General features: G+C 42.8%; 1 protein-coding gene across 6 annotated transcripts in view; it reads right to left on the bottom strand.

Annotated features, from left to right (window-relative positions):
- Positions 1-16,899, bottom strand: part of L1CAM (L1 cell adhesion molecule) — a 671,411-nt gene that overhangs the window by 65,468 nt on the left and 589,044 nt on the right. For all 6 annotated transcript variants that reach the window (XM_077478852.1, XM_077478851.1, XM_077478850.1 and 3 more), the window contains 2 exons: positions 14,763-14,882; positions 7,781-7,936 (listed from right to left, as the gene is read on the bottom strand). In XM_077478852.1, coding sequence (XP_077334978.1) covers positions 7,781-7,936; positions 14,763-14,882 — 276 coding nt within the window. The remainder of the gene's footprint in view (positions 1-7,780; positions 7,937-14,762; positions 14,883-16,899) is intronic.

The raw sequence follows: 16,899 nt of genomic DNA on the forward strand, positions 1-16,899 counted from the left end.
TTGTAATGTGTTCTATGGCTGCAATGCCTTTGGAATGTGGGATTGAACTATATATGGCTTTGACATCTATTGTAACTTAAAGGGGTTGTTCAGGGATATGTAAGCTATCTAATATTTGCAGGAAATGTATGGAGTCTTTTACATAGGAAGGTAAGGCAGTAACATAAGATCTAAGATATTCATCCACTAATTTGCAGGCATTTTCACTCAGAGTGCCTCTCCCCGAAATTATGGGTCTCCCTGGTGGATTGTTTACATCTTTGTGGATCTTGGGCAGGGCATAGAAGGTTGGTATTATGGAGAAGTTCGTTCTAATGAAATCCTATGTGCTTTTTGTGATAGTACCATTTAAGTATGCTGTATCGAGTAAATAATATTCTTTGTTGTATTTCTCTACTATGTCTGCCGTGATCCACCTATACCAATCCTGGTTTCTAAGAATTTTTTAACACATAGCGATATAGTTCTCATTGTCAAATACAACAATGTTACCTCCCTTATCAGCAGATTTTATTGTGATAAGATTATTTTGAGAATTTTTTTTAATGCTTGGTCTTCCTTATCGGTAAGATTCATATGAGTTTTATAAGAAATGTGTATGTGTGGAAGTACTAAACCACCACCAAACCTGCACAAATGACAAAACCAAATATTCAATATTAATAACAATAATAATAATAACAATAATAGGATCAGCTTGTTGTAAACAAAATGAGTGAAAAAAAAATGAATTAAAAGTGCTCAAAGTGCATGTCAGCAAACACAATCATATACATGTAGTGTAAAATTATGTCCACAAAATATCTAACTAAGTGTCCAATCAAAATGAATGATCAAAAATGTGCATGTGAATCTTCCAATTCTTGGCGAACAACAAGGATTAGATCTTCCACCATCACCTGTCATGCATCCAGTAGGGATGAGCTTTATGTTTGAGTCGAACATGAGTTCGACTCGAGCACTGGCTGTTCACCAGTTCGCCGAACAGCGAAAAATTTTGGGTGTTTGCGGCAACTTCGAAAGCCGCACAACACCCTTTAAAAGTCTATGGAAGAAATCAAAAGTGCTAATTCTAAACGCTTATATGGATGGTATTGTCATAAAAAGTGTTTGGGGACCTGGGTCCTGCCCCAGGGGACATGTATCAATGCAAAAAAAAAGTTTTAAAAACTGAAGTTTTTCCGGGAGCAGTGATTTTAATAATGCTTAACGTGAAACAATAAAAGTGTAATATTCCTTTAAATTTCGTACCTGGGGGGTGTCTATAGCAGCGTTTCTCAACTCCAGTCCTCAAGGCGCCCCAATAGGTCATGTTTTCAGGATTTTCATTATTTTGCACAGGTGATTAGATCAGTTTCACTGCCTTAGTAATTACCACAGGTGTTTCAATTCTTTGGAAAATCCTGAAAATCTGACCTGTTGGGGCGCCTTGAGGACTGGAGTTGAGAAACATTGGTCTATAGTATGCCTGTAAAGCGGTGCATGTTTCTCGTTTTTAAAACAGTCTGACAGCAAAATTACATTTCTAAAGGAAAAAAAGTCATTTAAAACTACTCGTGGTTATAATGAATTGTCGGGTCCAACAATACACATAACAGCTCATTGATAAAAACAGCATGGAATTTCCCCACAGGAGAACTCCAAACCAAAATGAAAAAAAAAATGCGTGGGGGTCCCCCTAAATTCTATACCAGGCCCTTCCAGGTCTGGTATGGGTATTAAGGAGAACCCCGCGTGCAAATTAAAATAAAAATGGCATGGGGGTCCCCCTCAAAATCCATACCAGACCCGATTTTGAGGGTAACCTTGCGGCAATTTTTTTTCAAAAATGCAGTGGGGTCCCCCAAAAATCCATACCAGACCCTTATCCGAGCACGCAACCTGGCAGGCCGCAGGAAAAGAGGGGGGCAGGAGAGCAGCCTCCCCCTCCTGAACCGTACCAGGCCACATACCATAACATAACATTGGGAGGGTGCTTTGGGGCAGCGGCCCACCTCAAAACCCCTTGTCCCCATGTTGATGAGGAGAAGGGCCTCATCCCCAAAACCCTTGCCTGGTGGTTGTGGGGGTCTGCGGGCTTATCAGAATCTGGAAGCCCCCTTTAACAAGGGGACCCGCAGATCCCGCCCCCCCCCGTGTGAATTGGTAATGGGGTACTATTTCGCAAAAAAAGTGTCAAAAGGGTTAAAAAACACAAGAGACCATTTTTGACAAGTCCTTTATTAATTTCTTCTTCTTTACGCTTCTTCTTCCATTTTCTTTCTTCTGGTTTTCCTTCGGTGTTCTTCTTCTTCTCCATCTTCTTCTTCACCTTCTTCTTCCTCCGCTCTTCTTGTCCCGCATCTTGCTCTGGCTTCTTCTTCGCTCCGTCCGCACGATCCGCCTCAGTGGGAGTCTTCAGCCGTGTGACGCTTCTGTTCTTCTGTAATCAATCTTTCCTCATATATCCTATCTAAAGATGAAATCGTAGTCCTAAGGAAAGGACTGAGTTTCTGCCTAAGTAAAGAGCTCGATAAATTTTAAATATTTAAAGACTTTCTATTTTTCATTTGCAAATTGCTCTTGAAAAGTTTGTACCAAAAACAGCAAGTTAACATCGATCGTACCCCACAGGAAAATCGAGCCCCCGACCAACTCATCTCTCTCCTGAATGAGAATGATACAGTCGACCGGATTGATCAGATTGATTGATCTATCATAAGTATTAAAAACAATTAAGGAATCAGGATCTACCATTAGCAATTCTAAAAAAATCATAACTCAAAAAGAAGTCAGACCAGTGTCCAGCCCCAAGCACCAGGATTGGTATAGGCGGATTACGGCAAACATAGCGGAGAAATACAACAAAGAATATTATTTACTCATTGATGCAGCATACTTAAATGGTACCACCACAAAAAGCACATGGGATTTCATTTGAACTAACTTCCCCATAATATCAACCTTCTATGCACTGCCCAAGATCCACAAAGATGTAAACAATCCACCAGGGAGACCCATAATTTCAGGGAGAGGCGCTCTGAGTGAAAACGCCAGCAAATTAGTGGATGAATATCTAAGCCCCTGTACACACGGTCGGAGATTCTGCCAACCAAATCCGTCAGATTTTGTCCGTCAGATTTTGTCTGACGGATTGTGTCTGAAACTGTTGCATACACACGGTCGGACTAAGTTGTCGAAAAATCCGATCTTTCAGAACGTGATGATGTAATTTCGTTACGATGGGACTAGATTCAGGCTAGTAGCCAATAGCTTTGATGTAGGAATTTGATCTGAGCATGCGTGGCACTTGGTCCGATCAAAATTCTCTACACATGATCGGATTACGTCCGACCGGCCCAGTTGGTCGGGAAATATTTCCAACATGTTGGAAAATTGGGTCCGACGGAGATTCGGACGGAATCAGTCTGATGCATACCACACACAGTCGGATTATCAGACGACACGGTCCGAGTGTACGCGGCATTAGACCTCATATTACTGCCTTACCTTCTTATGTAAAAGACACCACACATTTCCTGCAAATATTAGATAGTTTACATATCCCCAAACACTCCCTTTTAGTTACAATAGATGTCAAAGCCCTATATAGTTCAATTCCACATTCCAAATTCCAAAGGCATTGTAGCCATAAAACACATTACAAGTCCGGGAGGAGAGAGGGACCCAGCCTACGACGAGTTCATTCTCTCCCTTCTCTGATTCATTTTGGGACACAATGTCTTTCCTTCCATGGATCCCACTACCTCCAGGTAAAGCGGGTGGTGATGGGGACTTGCTGTGCATCTGGGGAGTGGGAAAAAATGTTTTTTATGGAAGAATCACTGTCGATGTACATGGACCATATGTTAGTAAGGGACTTTGCCAATTGTAGAACCATTGGAGTTGTTTACATGTTATGCTGCGATTGCGGCTGCTTTCACATTGGCAAGACAAAACTCTAATTCTGGAGATGAGCATATAGACACATAAGTAAGCAAATCAATAATCCTGATTTACCTTTGGGCAGACACACTAAAATTGTTCATGGAGGTAAATTTCCTAAAATGAAGTTCCTTATACTAGATCGTATTCACCCCAGCTCCAGAGGAGATTGGAACAAGATTCTCTTCCAAATGGAGCTGCGCTGGATACACAATCTTAAAGCTACATCTTCGCCAGGCCTTAATGAGGCCACATGCTTTAAACCCTTTCTTGAGGGTTTTTCCTCAGGGGAAATGGAGAAATAGGATATAGTATATCTATTTGTATCACCGGGTCCGTTGTATTATCCCCATCTAAGTAATTTGAGTTAATTTACATGTGATTAATCAAGAATTCTTGAGTACCAATATTATATTGGAATTATCTCTATATTCATGATGTTAATCTTGTTGATCACTTCAAAAACTTTATGATATTCATTATGTTTGTAAAATCATTTTTGTTCTGTTATTTGTTGTTCATTGTGATCAATGTTTTCCTGTCTTCTCTGCCTAATTGCAGTTCTGCTACCCACCACTTGATGGCTGGGGCCTTTTCGGCTCCATGTCCCACTATAATTGGATATGTTTATGGTGATCGATACAACCATTGTATGCAAGTTATTGATTCATGCTAACTGACTCTCTGGGGACAGACTGTAGAGTGCCCGGCACACATAGCCGCCCGGATTTTCAAACAGTGGTGGCTTCTCATGGGGACCATAAATGTTATTGCATCTCATCTGGTCTCCATCTTACTACTCCAGCAGACATGCGCAGTCTGCTGGAGTAGCTCTCTGTGTCGGTGTGCCACAAGCGCATGACGTCATTCCGTTGCGCATGTGTGGTCGGGATGGGGACATGTGCGTGCGGCTCAGGAAGCCAGCACAGGTGTGCTCTGAGTTCCCCGCCCCCCCTCCCTGGGATTGGAGGGGAATTACATTTTAGGTGCCCTTGGAGTCATGGCCGACATCCACCGTGCCATGCCAGGACATGTCTTCATGTGACTGCTGCCTATCTTCAAGGTATGATGCATCATTATTAGATTTTCTTCTTTCCCTCCGCCTCCCTTTTCCGCCTTAATTGACATTGTGGGCTTTGCTCTCTCTCTCTCTTTTGGGGGGTATGCACTGTACCCTATGTATATGTGTGAGTCAAATGATCTAGTTATTGATAGTACTACTTGCCCAATATTTACCTTATAGGATAATAAATGGGGATCTTCAGGATTATGCAAGATTGATTTACAACAAGTTTCATCATATTTACTGACTAACCTGTAATATGTTAATGCAGAGATAGTTCTCTGGTAACGGTATAGATAACCCAAGCCAGGCATCTATGTAAATGCACATCGACATATTATCTGGTCCAGATATGAGATCAATCGATATTTCTACATTTCTGTATTTTGAAGCATTATTTAAACACGAGCATGTGATCGATCAATAAAATATAAATAAAAAAATACACAAACATTTATGGAAACCTAGATATTTAAGATATTGGTTTATATACCTAGATGACTAATCCATTGCTATGCATTTATTATGCCTTTAGTACATACCATCCTTATATCTTCAAATCATCTCTGCATCATGAACATGTCCCTATTTGGCACAGGTAGAATGCATTACTTATACATATGAATAGTAATAGGACTTATTCTAAGTCAATTAAGTTTCAATCATGCTCATCCTGTGCTATATACCTTATTATTTCTAGCTACAGAGTGATGCCTACTTCTTGGCTTCAGCGTTGGCATTTTTCAGTTCTAGTTTCATTATTTCTTTGCAATCATTTAAGTATAGAACAAGAGCAGCTATCTTAAGCAGAAGGTTTTGGAGACATAGTCCTTTCTATGTTTGTTTTTAATAGTTCTATGGAATGTTTTAGTTGGTGACACCACTACAATATATGTGAGTCTGCTCAAATTACATTTATTCCAAAGATATTATATGTTATATGATAACATTAATGATTTTTTGAAATCATTATATTGTAGATACACGGTTGATCTTCCCATAACACCCCTGAAGAAAGAGCTACTCAATACTCCATTTAGGGGTTTCCTTTTCTAGGTTTATGGTGAAATGATGTTCTATCCACTTCTGGATTATGGCCCCAACAGTGCTCACTGGAACCTTCAGAAGTCTAGAAATCCTTCTGTAACCAACGCCATCAGTATGTTTTGCAACATTAAGGTTGTGAAGGTCTTGAGAGCACTCTTTGCTTTTATCCATCATGAGATGTTTCTTGTGTGAAACCCTTTTTATAGGCAATCAGTTGAGACTGAACCAGCTGATATTCATTTGCACTGACAAGAGGCAGGATTGCTTTCTACTGATTAGTGTGATCAGCCGGTATCTTGGGTTTCCATTCCTTTTTGCAGCTCCCTTTCTTCATGTGTTCAATAGTTTTTCCCTGTGCCATTTTATTACACATAACCTAATTTTTCAACTTATTTGTTTTGGTTTCCTTGTATGTATGGGTTGCATGGGCTGTTACTGACATATGCTGAAAATTTCATGTCAATAGGAACTTTAATGGCATCCCAGTCTTAGTCCGTAGAATTAAATATTGAGTTGGCCCTCCCTTTGCAGCTATAACAACTTTAACTCTTCTGGGAAGGCTGTCCACAAGGTTTAGGATTGTGTCTATGGGGATGTTTGCCCATGCTTCCAGAAGTGCATTTGGTCAGGTCAGGCACGGATGTTGGACAAGAAAGCCTGGCTCGCAGTCTCTTCCCTAATTCATCCCAAATGTGTTATTGGGTTAAGGTCAGGACTCAGTGCAGGTCGGTCAAGCTCCTCAACCCGAAATGCGCTCATCCACGTCATTATGGACCTTGCTTTGTGCACTGGTCCAATTCATTTGGTGAGAGGAAAAATATGGTGTGGGATTATGTTTCAGGGGTTGGGCTTGGCCCCTTAGTTCCAGGGAAGGGTACACTTAAGGAGTCAGTGTACCAAGGCATTTTGGACAATTTCATGCTCCCAACTTTGTGGCAACAGTTTGAAGATGGCTGGTTTCTTGTTCCAAAATGATTGTGCACCAGTGCACAAAGCAAGGACCATAAAGACATTGCTGAGAAAGTTTGGGGTGGAGGAACCTGACTGTCCTGACCCCAATCAAATAGAACACCATTGTAATAAATTAGAGCAGAGACTGCGAGCCAGGCCTTCTCGTCCAACATCGGTGCCTGACCTCACAAATGCGCTTTTGGAAGTATAATCCTCGGTGCTTTCCTTGGACAGATGAGAGAGCGTTCCAGCCAAAACAGACAGTGTATTATGTAAGTTCTTTTGCATGCACAGAATGAGATTATTAAATCTCTGAAGAAGATATTATATGTACTGTTTTTTGAAACGTGTTAGATATCCTCAACTCTTGGAACCATCAATTGCTCATACAGCATCCAGATTTGTTCTATATGGCTTATTATGAAATGTAAAATGTGTGTTATGTGACAACAAATATATATGCAATATTTATTTTAAATACAGAATTTGAACAATTCCTCTTATTAATAAAAATAAAAATAGCAAAGAATGTAATTTTCTAAATAACATACGCTATAAATTTATTGGTTGCCTTAAAAATCCCACAAAGAGGATTTTCATTGTGGAAGCTCTGGGACTCAAGGTAAAGTGCTAAGGGACTAAAGAGGTAAAACAGCTCTGCTCCTAAATAAATACAGCTTGCCTACACCTTCTGTATGCAGAATCAAAATATACTTCACAATTGCTCTAACATCTTTCAGAGATTTCAGAGGAGAAAGATACAACATGTCAACGTCAGAAAAGTCTGTATCTCACCTAGTGGAGTATGCACTTCATTTATCCAGATCTCCTCAAATCCACTGTAGTTTAAGGCCAAAAGACGGATGTGATAATTCTGTCCTGATCTCAGTTCAAGAAGCTTGTACTCTGCATCTGATGCATTGACAATACCATGGAGATACCACTGGTCATCTGCGTATGGGAAGAGTAGTATAATATTAAGCCTTAAGCTAGAAGAGCACCTTTAAGAAATTATTTGAGTTATAATAAAAAATAGAAACAGTGAAAACTGGCCCATTTGTGTACCTATACAAAAAGAAAATCTACTTGAGGCAGCCTTTGCCGACACGAAAAAGACAGAAAAGCTGATATCATTAAAATATACCATTTTAATATTTTAATTTGCTTTTCTTTGAGACTGAAACTGTGAGATTTCCCAGCAGCAATTTGTGTCCTTACCATATATTGCCTTTCCTTTCCTATCTTCATGTCAGCACACAATGGGTTAACTCCTCCTCTGGAACCCACAGGGGATGTCTGCAATGAGGTTTGTTCCATTTATATTTTGAGAATAACATTGCCCTGGTGAAAAGCTCCTATTGACACTTTGATGGAATATATTTTTTGAACCGGCATCCATCATCTGGTATCACTGCTAATCTTTCCCAGAGGGTGGTGATATCCTCGGAGTGGAGGATTGCTGAGAAGGCCATCAGATGATACTTGCTGCTAATATGTTATTACCTTAGGGCAGGCCCGGACTGGGGCAAAAAATAGGCCCGGGCATTTTAGACTTAGAAGCCTGGGGGGGGGGGGGGGGATGGGGTGGATGGCGGGATGTGGGGTTCCAGGATGTCTGGATTTGATTACTTTAACTCCGGTTTCGGTGGAGTCCTGAAAATAGTATGAAGCAGCAAAAGATGAGAGTTGCTCTAATCCAGGGGCAACCTTTTTGGGCATAGTGTGTGAAAAAATGTTTTCAAAGGTATTGAAAGTACCAGATACATAAAAAAACAAACAAAAAAAAACTGTCAACTTCACACAGAAAGGAATCTTTATAGTTAAGTAAATTCTGTAAACCACTTGAATAATAGTAAGAAATCAACTGAGCTTTGCACCATCACACCTCAGATCAGCCCCAATACCTCCAAGTAACAGGCTTTGTGAATACTGCGTAATAACCGACGTTGTGACTAGTGAAAAGCCAGTTATAAATGATTAAGCCTTGTACCCACCACTAAACCAACAGCTCAGGTTGGAGCCGCTGTACTAACAATCCAATGTTAGTACAGAAATCTCCCCTGCTGAGCTATTGTGTTCTGACAGGGGGACGCAACCCCCGCCAGAACACTCCAGTCAGCGCTCTCAGCCATTGGCTAAGAACGCTGACCTTTTTCGGTCATGAGCTTCGACAGAACCCGGGCTGAATGCCAGGCTTCTGTCGGAACCGGCTACCATACACATGGGCCGAATGCCGGCTGACATTTAGCCCTTGTGCACTAGGCTTTACTCGGAGAGACAGCTATTAAGCAACACTCCTTTGTAACTGGCTCTGTGAGTAATCCTTTACAACTGGCTTTGTTAGTACTGCAATGCATTACTCACAGAGACAGCTATAAAAAGAGTTTTGCTTAATAACTGGCTTGTTGAGTATTACTTTTAGTAGTGCTTGTTAGCCTGTTAAATACTTCATCCACAGTGAACTTTTCTGGGTAGAATGGTCTCCCCTTCATCTTGAGCCAGGAACATGGCTGCTGAGGGAGATGAGTGCCCAGAGACAGCAGGTGGGTGTACACGAATTAAGCCCTAATCAGACTGCAGTTAATAAATTAACATTAGGACCTCTTCACTGGCGGGAAAAGAGGTGGGCATACACCAGTGTCAATGCTTTCCCTATAGGCGACCGCAGCACCTCACCGGCTTTTACTTGCAGGAGGTGGGTCTGAAGTGCATTTTCCTCGGCTTCTCCGTCCCTCCTCCTCTCCTGGTGTCCTAGTTGCCAGGTGCCCATCGGCTCATGTGCGAACAGGGACTTTCTGTTCAGCAGCAGCCTAGGTTGCCATGGATGAGCTTGGTAAGCAGAGAATGCCCCCCCTCCTCCCACCACCACCATATGCAGAACATCAGCGGCCGGCCCTGCATGTCACAGCCAGACATGTGGCCCGGCGGCCCCTGGCCCACGGGGCAAAAACCCGATGTGCCCTATGGCAAGTCCGGGTCTGCCTTAGGGTAGGAGTCAGTGTGATCGGTGTTGGTGACGGCTTCCATCTATCACTGTAACATAGCTTAAGAACATCCATTTGAATGTTTATGAACTTTTAAATCTCAGACTTTAATACAGCGCTGCACCATTACCACTTGTTATTGTTTATTGTCCCCAATACTGTGCTAGCTGCAATATGTTAGGATTTATATTAACCCAATAGATTTGTGTTTTTTAATTGTTACAGCCTTGGCTATTGGCGGAGCAAAGTGCCTCGATGCATACTGGGTGACTGTATAAATGCCAAGGGTACATGTGCTCAGGGTCTTCGGCTGGAGAGCAGGGTCCAGGAGAGAGGGGGCTGCTGCCCCTCTGTAGAAGCTTCCATGCGGCCTCAGGAACCTGACCTGAGAGCCTGAATCTGAGAATATTTGCAACCCAGATGTGCTGCAGAGCTGACTGGAAGGGAGACATGTTAGGAAGGATCTGCTTCGGCTTACAGTCAGTACACATCTGTGTCATGGGGGCTGTCCTGTGGGGGTCTCCCCTTCAGCTAGTAGAGTCAGCGGATGGGTGCTGGCAAAAGGGGGATGCTAGTGAGTGTCCTGAAGATAAACCGTTTCATCAAGTCTGTTGCCAGAGCAAGCAAAAGATTTATTATTCCCATACAAGTGTTGTATGGTATAATAGCAATTCTGTTACCACACCTAACCTGTGAGGCTGAGTGAGAGTTGTCCTCAATTGTAATTAGTTCCAGTTGGAGTATCTCACAATTCCCTACTCCTATCCAAGTTCCAACATTAAATACCAAAAAACCAAACCCCTGGATTGATTATTGGAAACGAGGATGAGAATACAGACAATTGCGTGAAAACCCTTAGCAATTGGCTGCAATATAAGAAGGGAAAATAAAATATAAGAAGTCTACACACAGCAATCCCTATGGGGGCAGTGCTACACATGCATCAGCCACCTTCATGGGATAAAGCTCAGAGAACCTGTACTGTACTGTAAATGTGCATTCTTATCAGGTCTCTCCCATTCTTCATCAATGAGCTCTTTACTCAGATCATTATGGGAAAAGAAGACCCTTACTTCTTCATATGCACAAATATTTGCATGCCTTTTGTGGTGGTAGGGCCTCTGGCCTCTGATACTAAAGGCGGCTATGAGAGCAAAAACAAAAGTATGCACACACCACCTTTCTTCATCAGCCCTTCGACTTTTTTGTCTTGCCTGTGGCATGGATATTTGCCGCATTGTTTCCGCTGTAGCCTCCTAAACATAGGTTTTGAAATTTGTGCATCCACTTCCTTATCCATTGTCAATGGATGGCAATCCATGCAAATTAATTTCCCCACCACTGGAGACTCCATCCAATATACATCATGAGCTGGGCAAGGCATTTCCTATTGTGCTGATATAAACGCATGCGAGCCATTGCCACATGAGCTGCTTTGGGGAGCATGAAAGCCACCCTGTGAGGGAATCTGAAGAATGCAGCTTGCCCTGGTCAGAAGAAGACCAATTGGGGGAGGGGGGGGGGGGGGTCTTGTGTTTTGTAGAGTATTTGAATTCAGGGCTACTGCTCCTAAAATAATCCAAAACACCATACTCTGTGGTCCTTGAGCACTCTTTTAAAAACATGTTCCCTCCTCTTACCTTTCTCTAGTCTTCGGTGCCACTGACAGATGTAGCAAGCTCATATTACTCTCTCAGCAAAAATAACAGGTACACAGTCACATTAATATCCATCTGCTTTCAAGAAGCAGCAGCAGGTTAGCCCAGGCAGCACTTCCAGCACTTCCAGAGGCAGACACAGACAGAATCTGAGACAACACCAGTCAGACTGTGGAACCTCCAGGAGCAGACAGCACAGCAGGGGAGCAACAGCAACAAGGCTTTACCTCATAAGAGAAAACTGTTGGGACTGCAGACAGAGAGGGAGGGAAGCTAGTTTCTCTGCTGACTTCTAAGACTGTTTATGTCAGTGCTTGGCGACTGACAGACACTATCCCACGTCCCACCATCTCACAACAGCTGCTCTCAGACTGAAAATAAAGCCAGGAGAGTGGCGTGAGCACTGCCTATACAAGGCAGGGAAAAACCCAAGGGATAAGCAAATGGTGACATTGCAGAGCTTACTAACACCACACCTATACAATACAAGGGCACCCAGTTGCCATGCCCGGGCACCCAGGGCAACTTATTTCTCACAAAAAAGTGAGAAAGGGAGAGGAGAGTTGGGGAGAGGTTATCCTGTGGGTTCCAAAGGAGTTAACCCATTGTGTGCTGATGTGAGATGGGCAAGTTGTTTGTTTCACTATGCCCTTTCCACACCGATTCCTGAATGGGAGGATTTGTGTTCATTATAACCACCTTGTGAAATCTCAGTGCTCTGGTGAGGGAGGCTGTACTGGCTGCATTCCTTTGGAGTTAGTTAACCCGTTAGAAAAAATGGCATTTCTATTGCAGGGGATGCTGTATCACATTGCAGATGTCTGACAAAAAAAACAATAAGCCAATCACAGAAGCAAATATGTGACATTTCTGATGTACAGGACACCATCAGATTCCCACATTGCACTGCATTTTTTGGACAAACTAAGAACATTACAGCAATCATTACAGTAATTGTTGGTAGAAAAGTAATTTTTATTAACATTTATTTACAAAATGGCTTGTGTAGCAATTTTATATGGAATTTTTTTTCCAAAAAAAGTACAATTTCCTTCAGCCCTTGTTCAATAGTGCCACTCGGGTTTCATAGATGGAATAATTGTTCATAAGACCTGTGGTCAAGAGGAAGCAAGATAGGAAGGGACTGTTGTAATGTGTCCATATAGGTATTCCCATTTTACCTCCCTCTCACAGATATATATGGGGAGGTATTCCAGAACATGCATGTTAGGATACTTACACCAACAAAGCAGAGAAGGGATAAAGCCCACATCCATTTGTTTTTGGGTTTTGCTTTGCATTAAAAATAGGCAGTTGGGTCATGTTTTTAATGCTTCCTGAACACCTATCAATGGTTTTAAAAATTGTTACAATAGAGAGCAGATGGAGGTGTTTACACTCCAGCGTTAGTATGACTTTGGGTTGCAATGATGCAAAAATAACGCTGCTTGCAAAGTTTGGCAGACATTGATGCTTTGTAAATGTCTTCATTCACTTCTATTGAAACACATCACAACCACACCTAAACGCACTGTGAACACACTTATGGTGTTTACAGTGCATTTATAGCGTGGTTGCAAAGTGTCAAAAATGATTATTTCTCATTTTAGCCTTGTAATAAAAACATAAAAAAACACAGGGCATTTGAGAAGTGTTGAATGGTACAAAATGTACACCTGTGCAGTACATACTAAATGTTCATTAACACCATAGATGCATTAATACACTTTTAGGCCCAGTTCACACTTACCGTATATACTCGAGTATAAGCCGAGATTTTCAGCCTCTTTTTTGAGGCTGAAAGTGCCCCCTCGGCTTATACTCGAGTCACCGCTGTCTGACTGCTCGATCAGCGTATCGAGCAGACAGACGGCGGACATTAAAATTCAAAAGCCGCGCCTCCTTCTCCGCCTCCGCCTGTGATAGGCGGAACACTGAATTTCCCAGCAGTCAGTGTTCCGCCTATCACGGACATCCGTTCATTCTCATACTACGGACGAGTATGAGAGGATGTCCGTGATAGGCGGAACACAGGCTGCTGGGAAATTGAGTGTTCCGCCTATCACAGGCGGAGGACGGAGGCGCGGCTTTTGAATTGTAGAATGGCCGCCGAGAAGAGCGGCGATCCATCGGCACGACACGGGACGGAGGAGGCACGGGACGGAGGAGGCACGGGACAGAGGAGGCACGGGACAGAGGAGGCACGGGACAGAGGAGGCACGGGACAGAGGAGGCTCGGGACGACGGCGGCTCGGGACGGAGGCTTGGGACACAGGTAGGCTGGACACACACACAAGGCTGCACGGACACACACACACACACACACACACACACACACACAGGGATGGATGGATGGATGGATGGATACACACACACACACACACACAGGGATGGATGGATGGATGAATACACACACACACACACACACACGCACACACACACACACACACAGGGATGGATGGATGGATGGATACACACACAGGGATGGATGGACGGACACACACACAGGGATGGATGGATGGATGGATGGATGGACACACACACAGGGATGGATGGACGGACACACACACAGGGATGGACGGACACACAGGGATGGACAGCCATGTCTCACCCTCGGCTTATACACGAGTCAATAAGTTTTCCAGTTTTTTGGGGGTAAATTGGGGGCCTCGGCTTATATTCGGGTCGGCCTATACTCGAGTATATACGGTAATTCGATGCAAATTCACAGCCAATTCACTGTAAATCCGCAATGCATCAAAATCGCAAACCTGTTCATGCGTACTGATTGTGGAGTGCATGTTAAGTTACAGACACCGCACAATCAGTTTGCAAAAAGCAGTGCTATCCGATTCTGGTGTGGACAAAAAAAGGTTCCTGCACGAATTTTGTCTGAATGCGATGCAAATTTAGCTATACAGTTTGTATGGCTAAATTAGCATCGCACAGACATCACATGTGATCTGCACAGCAATGCGGTGCGAATCACATGCAATGTCTGGCATCGCACTAGTGTGAACTGGGCATTAGGCTGTTTATTCCTGACCTAGGTGGCACCTCGGGTAGCAATACTGCTGTGTGTGTATAGGCTGAAGGTAATGGAGACAAATTAGGCATTGGTTATATTCTACTTACTGCTCTTATTCTTTATCTGCACTCTAATTTCACCATTTCTCAGTCCATCCAGTGGCCTCCATTTGAAGCAGATATATTTTTCTGTGCTGAAAACTGTAATGTTTAGGACTGGTGGAAATTCTGAAAACAACATAATATGTTTAAATGAAAACAAGGACAATATAATATTGTGCTGCAGAGAAATATCTAGAGCAGGGTTTCTAAACCAGGGTTACTCCAATGGTTGCTAGGGGTTCCTTGAGCAATGATAAATTCCCAGTGACATCAATGATCTTTTTAGCTATCTGTAGGGGGGAGTTTCTTCCCCAAGACCATAGATGTAAGGAGCACTCTTCCACTGACCATTACACCAATGTATCATGAGTTGTAGATATAGCCATTTTTTTTTTTTTTTCAAAATAGTTTATTGTGGTTTTGAAATATAACAAACAGAGCATACATAAGCAAAAAGATAAACATCAAGGTATCATCTCAGAGACAAACAATGCAAATACATAGTCAATGTAATACCTAAGCGTAAAGATTTGGTGATGAAGCATATCTGGAACAATTATTGTTTATAAAAGGGGAGAGAACAAATAATTGAGCAATATAAGCGGGGTATTGAATTACATGGGGTCCACTACTGTCTATCATGTTGCTTAGAAGACTGGGACATAAGAGTAATGGGCGTAAGAGTGACGGATATGAATACCCCAAACATCAGTAGCTACGAAAACCCATTACAGGCCAAAAAGGATAAAATGTAAACCTATAAACGTGCATCAAGTCTCTGAGATATAGCCATTTTTTAACAGGGGTTTCCTGAGACCGAAAGGTTTTTTTCAAGGGTGTTGAAAAGGTTGAGAAAGTCTGATTTAAGGGTTTGATAATGAAACTCCATTATTGCTCAGTGAATATAAAATAAGAAGAGGGAGTAAAGTCCACTGCGCAAAATATGAGGGAAAAAGGACTATTCAAATAACAGCAGCTTTACTGATATTATAAAAAACATAAGTTGCACTTATAATATAAACAATCACAAAAATAACAAGTGATAAAAATACTTGATTGGTGAAAAAACAAAATACAATGTGTTCATAGACAAATTAAAGAACGAACACTGATGAAAGTGCTTGCCCGTGCCCCAGGAAGACATCACATATGACGAAACATGTAGGTTGGTGCTAAATACTGACGCCATTACGCCCCAAGTGACCCCGGTACACAGGTGTTTGTTTGTTTTTAACCGCTTTGCGCCCGCCCTATAGCCGTAAGTTAAAAAAAAGGAAAAAAGTGCCATCCGCCCCAGTGCCATCCTCCCCAGTGCCATCCTCCCCAGTGCCATCCTTGCCCAGTGCCATCCTTGCCCAGTGCCATTTGCCCCAGTGCCATCCTTGCCCAGTGCCATCCTTGCCCAGTGCCATCTGCCCCAGTGCCATCCTCCCCAGTGCCATCCTCTCCAGAGCCACCTGCCCCCAGTGCCACCTGTTAGTGCTATCTGTTCCCAGTGCCACCTGTAAGCGCTATCTGTCCCCAGTGCCACCTGTTGTCAGTGCCATCTGTCATCAGTGCCACGTGTCATCAGTGCCACATAGTGCCATCTGTCATCAGTGCCACGTATCAGTGCCATTTGTCGTCACGTGCCATCTGTTGTCAGTGTCACGTGTCATCAATGCCACTTATCAGTGCCATCTGTCATCAGTGTCACGCGTCATCGTTGCCACATATTAGTGCCATCTGTCATCGGTGCCACATATTAGTGCCACGTATTAGTGCCATCTGTCATCAGTGCCACGTATTAGTGCCATCTGCCATCAGTGCCACATATTAGTGCCACGTGTCATCAGTGCCACGTATTAGTGCCATCTGTCATCAGTGCCACATATTAGTGCCATCTGTCATCAGTGCCACGTATAAGTGCCATCAGTGCCACGTATCAGTGCCATCTGTCATCAGTGCCACGTATCATTGTCCTGGTGCTCAGGGCCTTCAAAAGTGTAATAGGTAGTCAACAAGTTAGATGTGTAATTTATGCTCCTAGAACATGTGACGTGCTCCCTGCATGTTGGACCTCTCTATGTGGCCAGGCTGTGAAAAAGTCCCACACATGTGGTATTGTAATACTCAGGAGAAGTAGCAGAATTTTTTTGGGGGT

The sequence above is a fragment of the Lithobates pipiens genome, unplaced genomic scaffold (assembly GCF_037356315.1).
Source record: "Lithobates pipiens isolate NorthernLeopardFrog02 unplaced genomic scaffold, aLitPip1_a1.2 Scaffold_1, whole genome shotgun sequence".
NCBI lineage: Eukaryota > Metazoa > Chordata > Amphibia > Anura > Ranidae > Lithobates > Lithobates pipiens.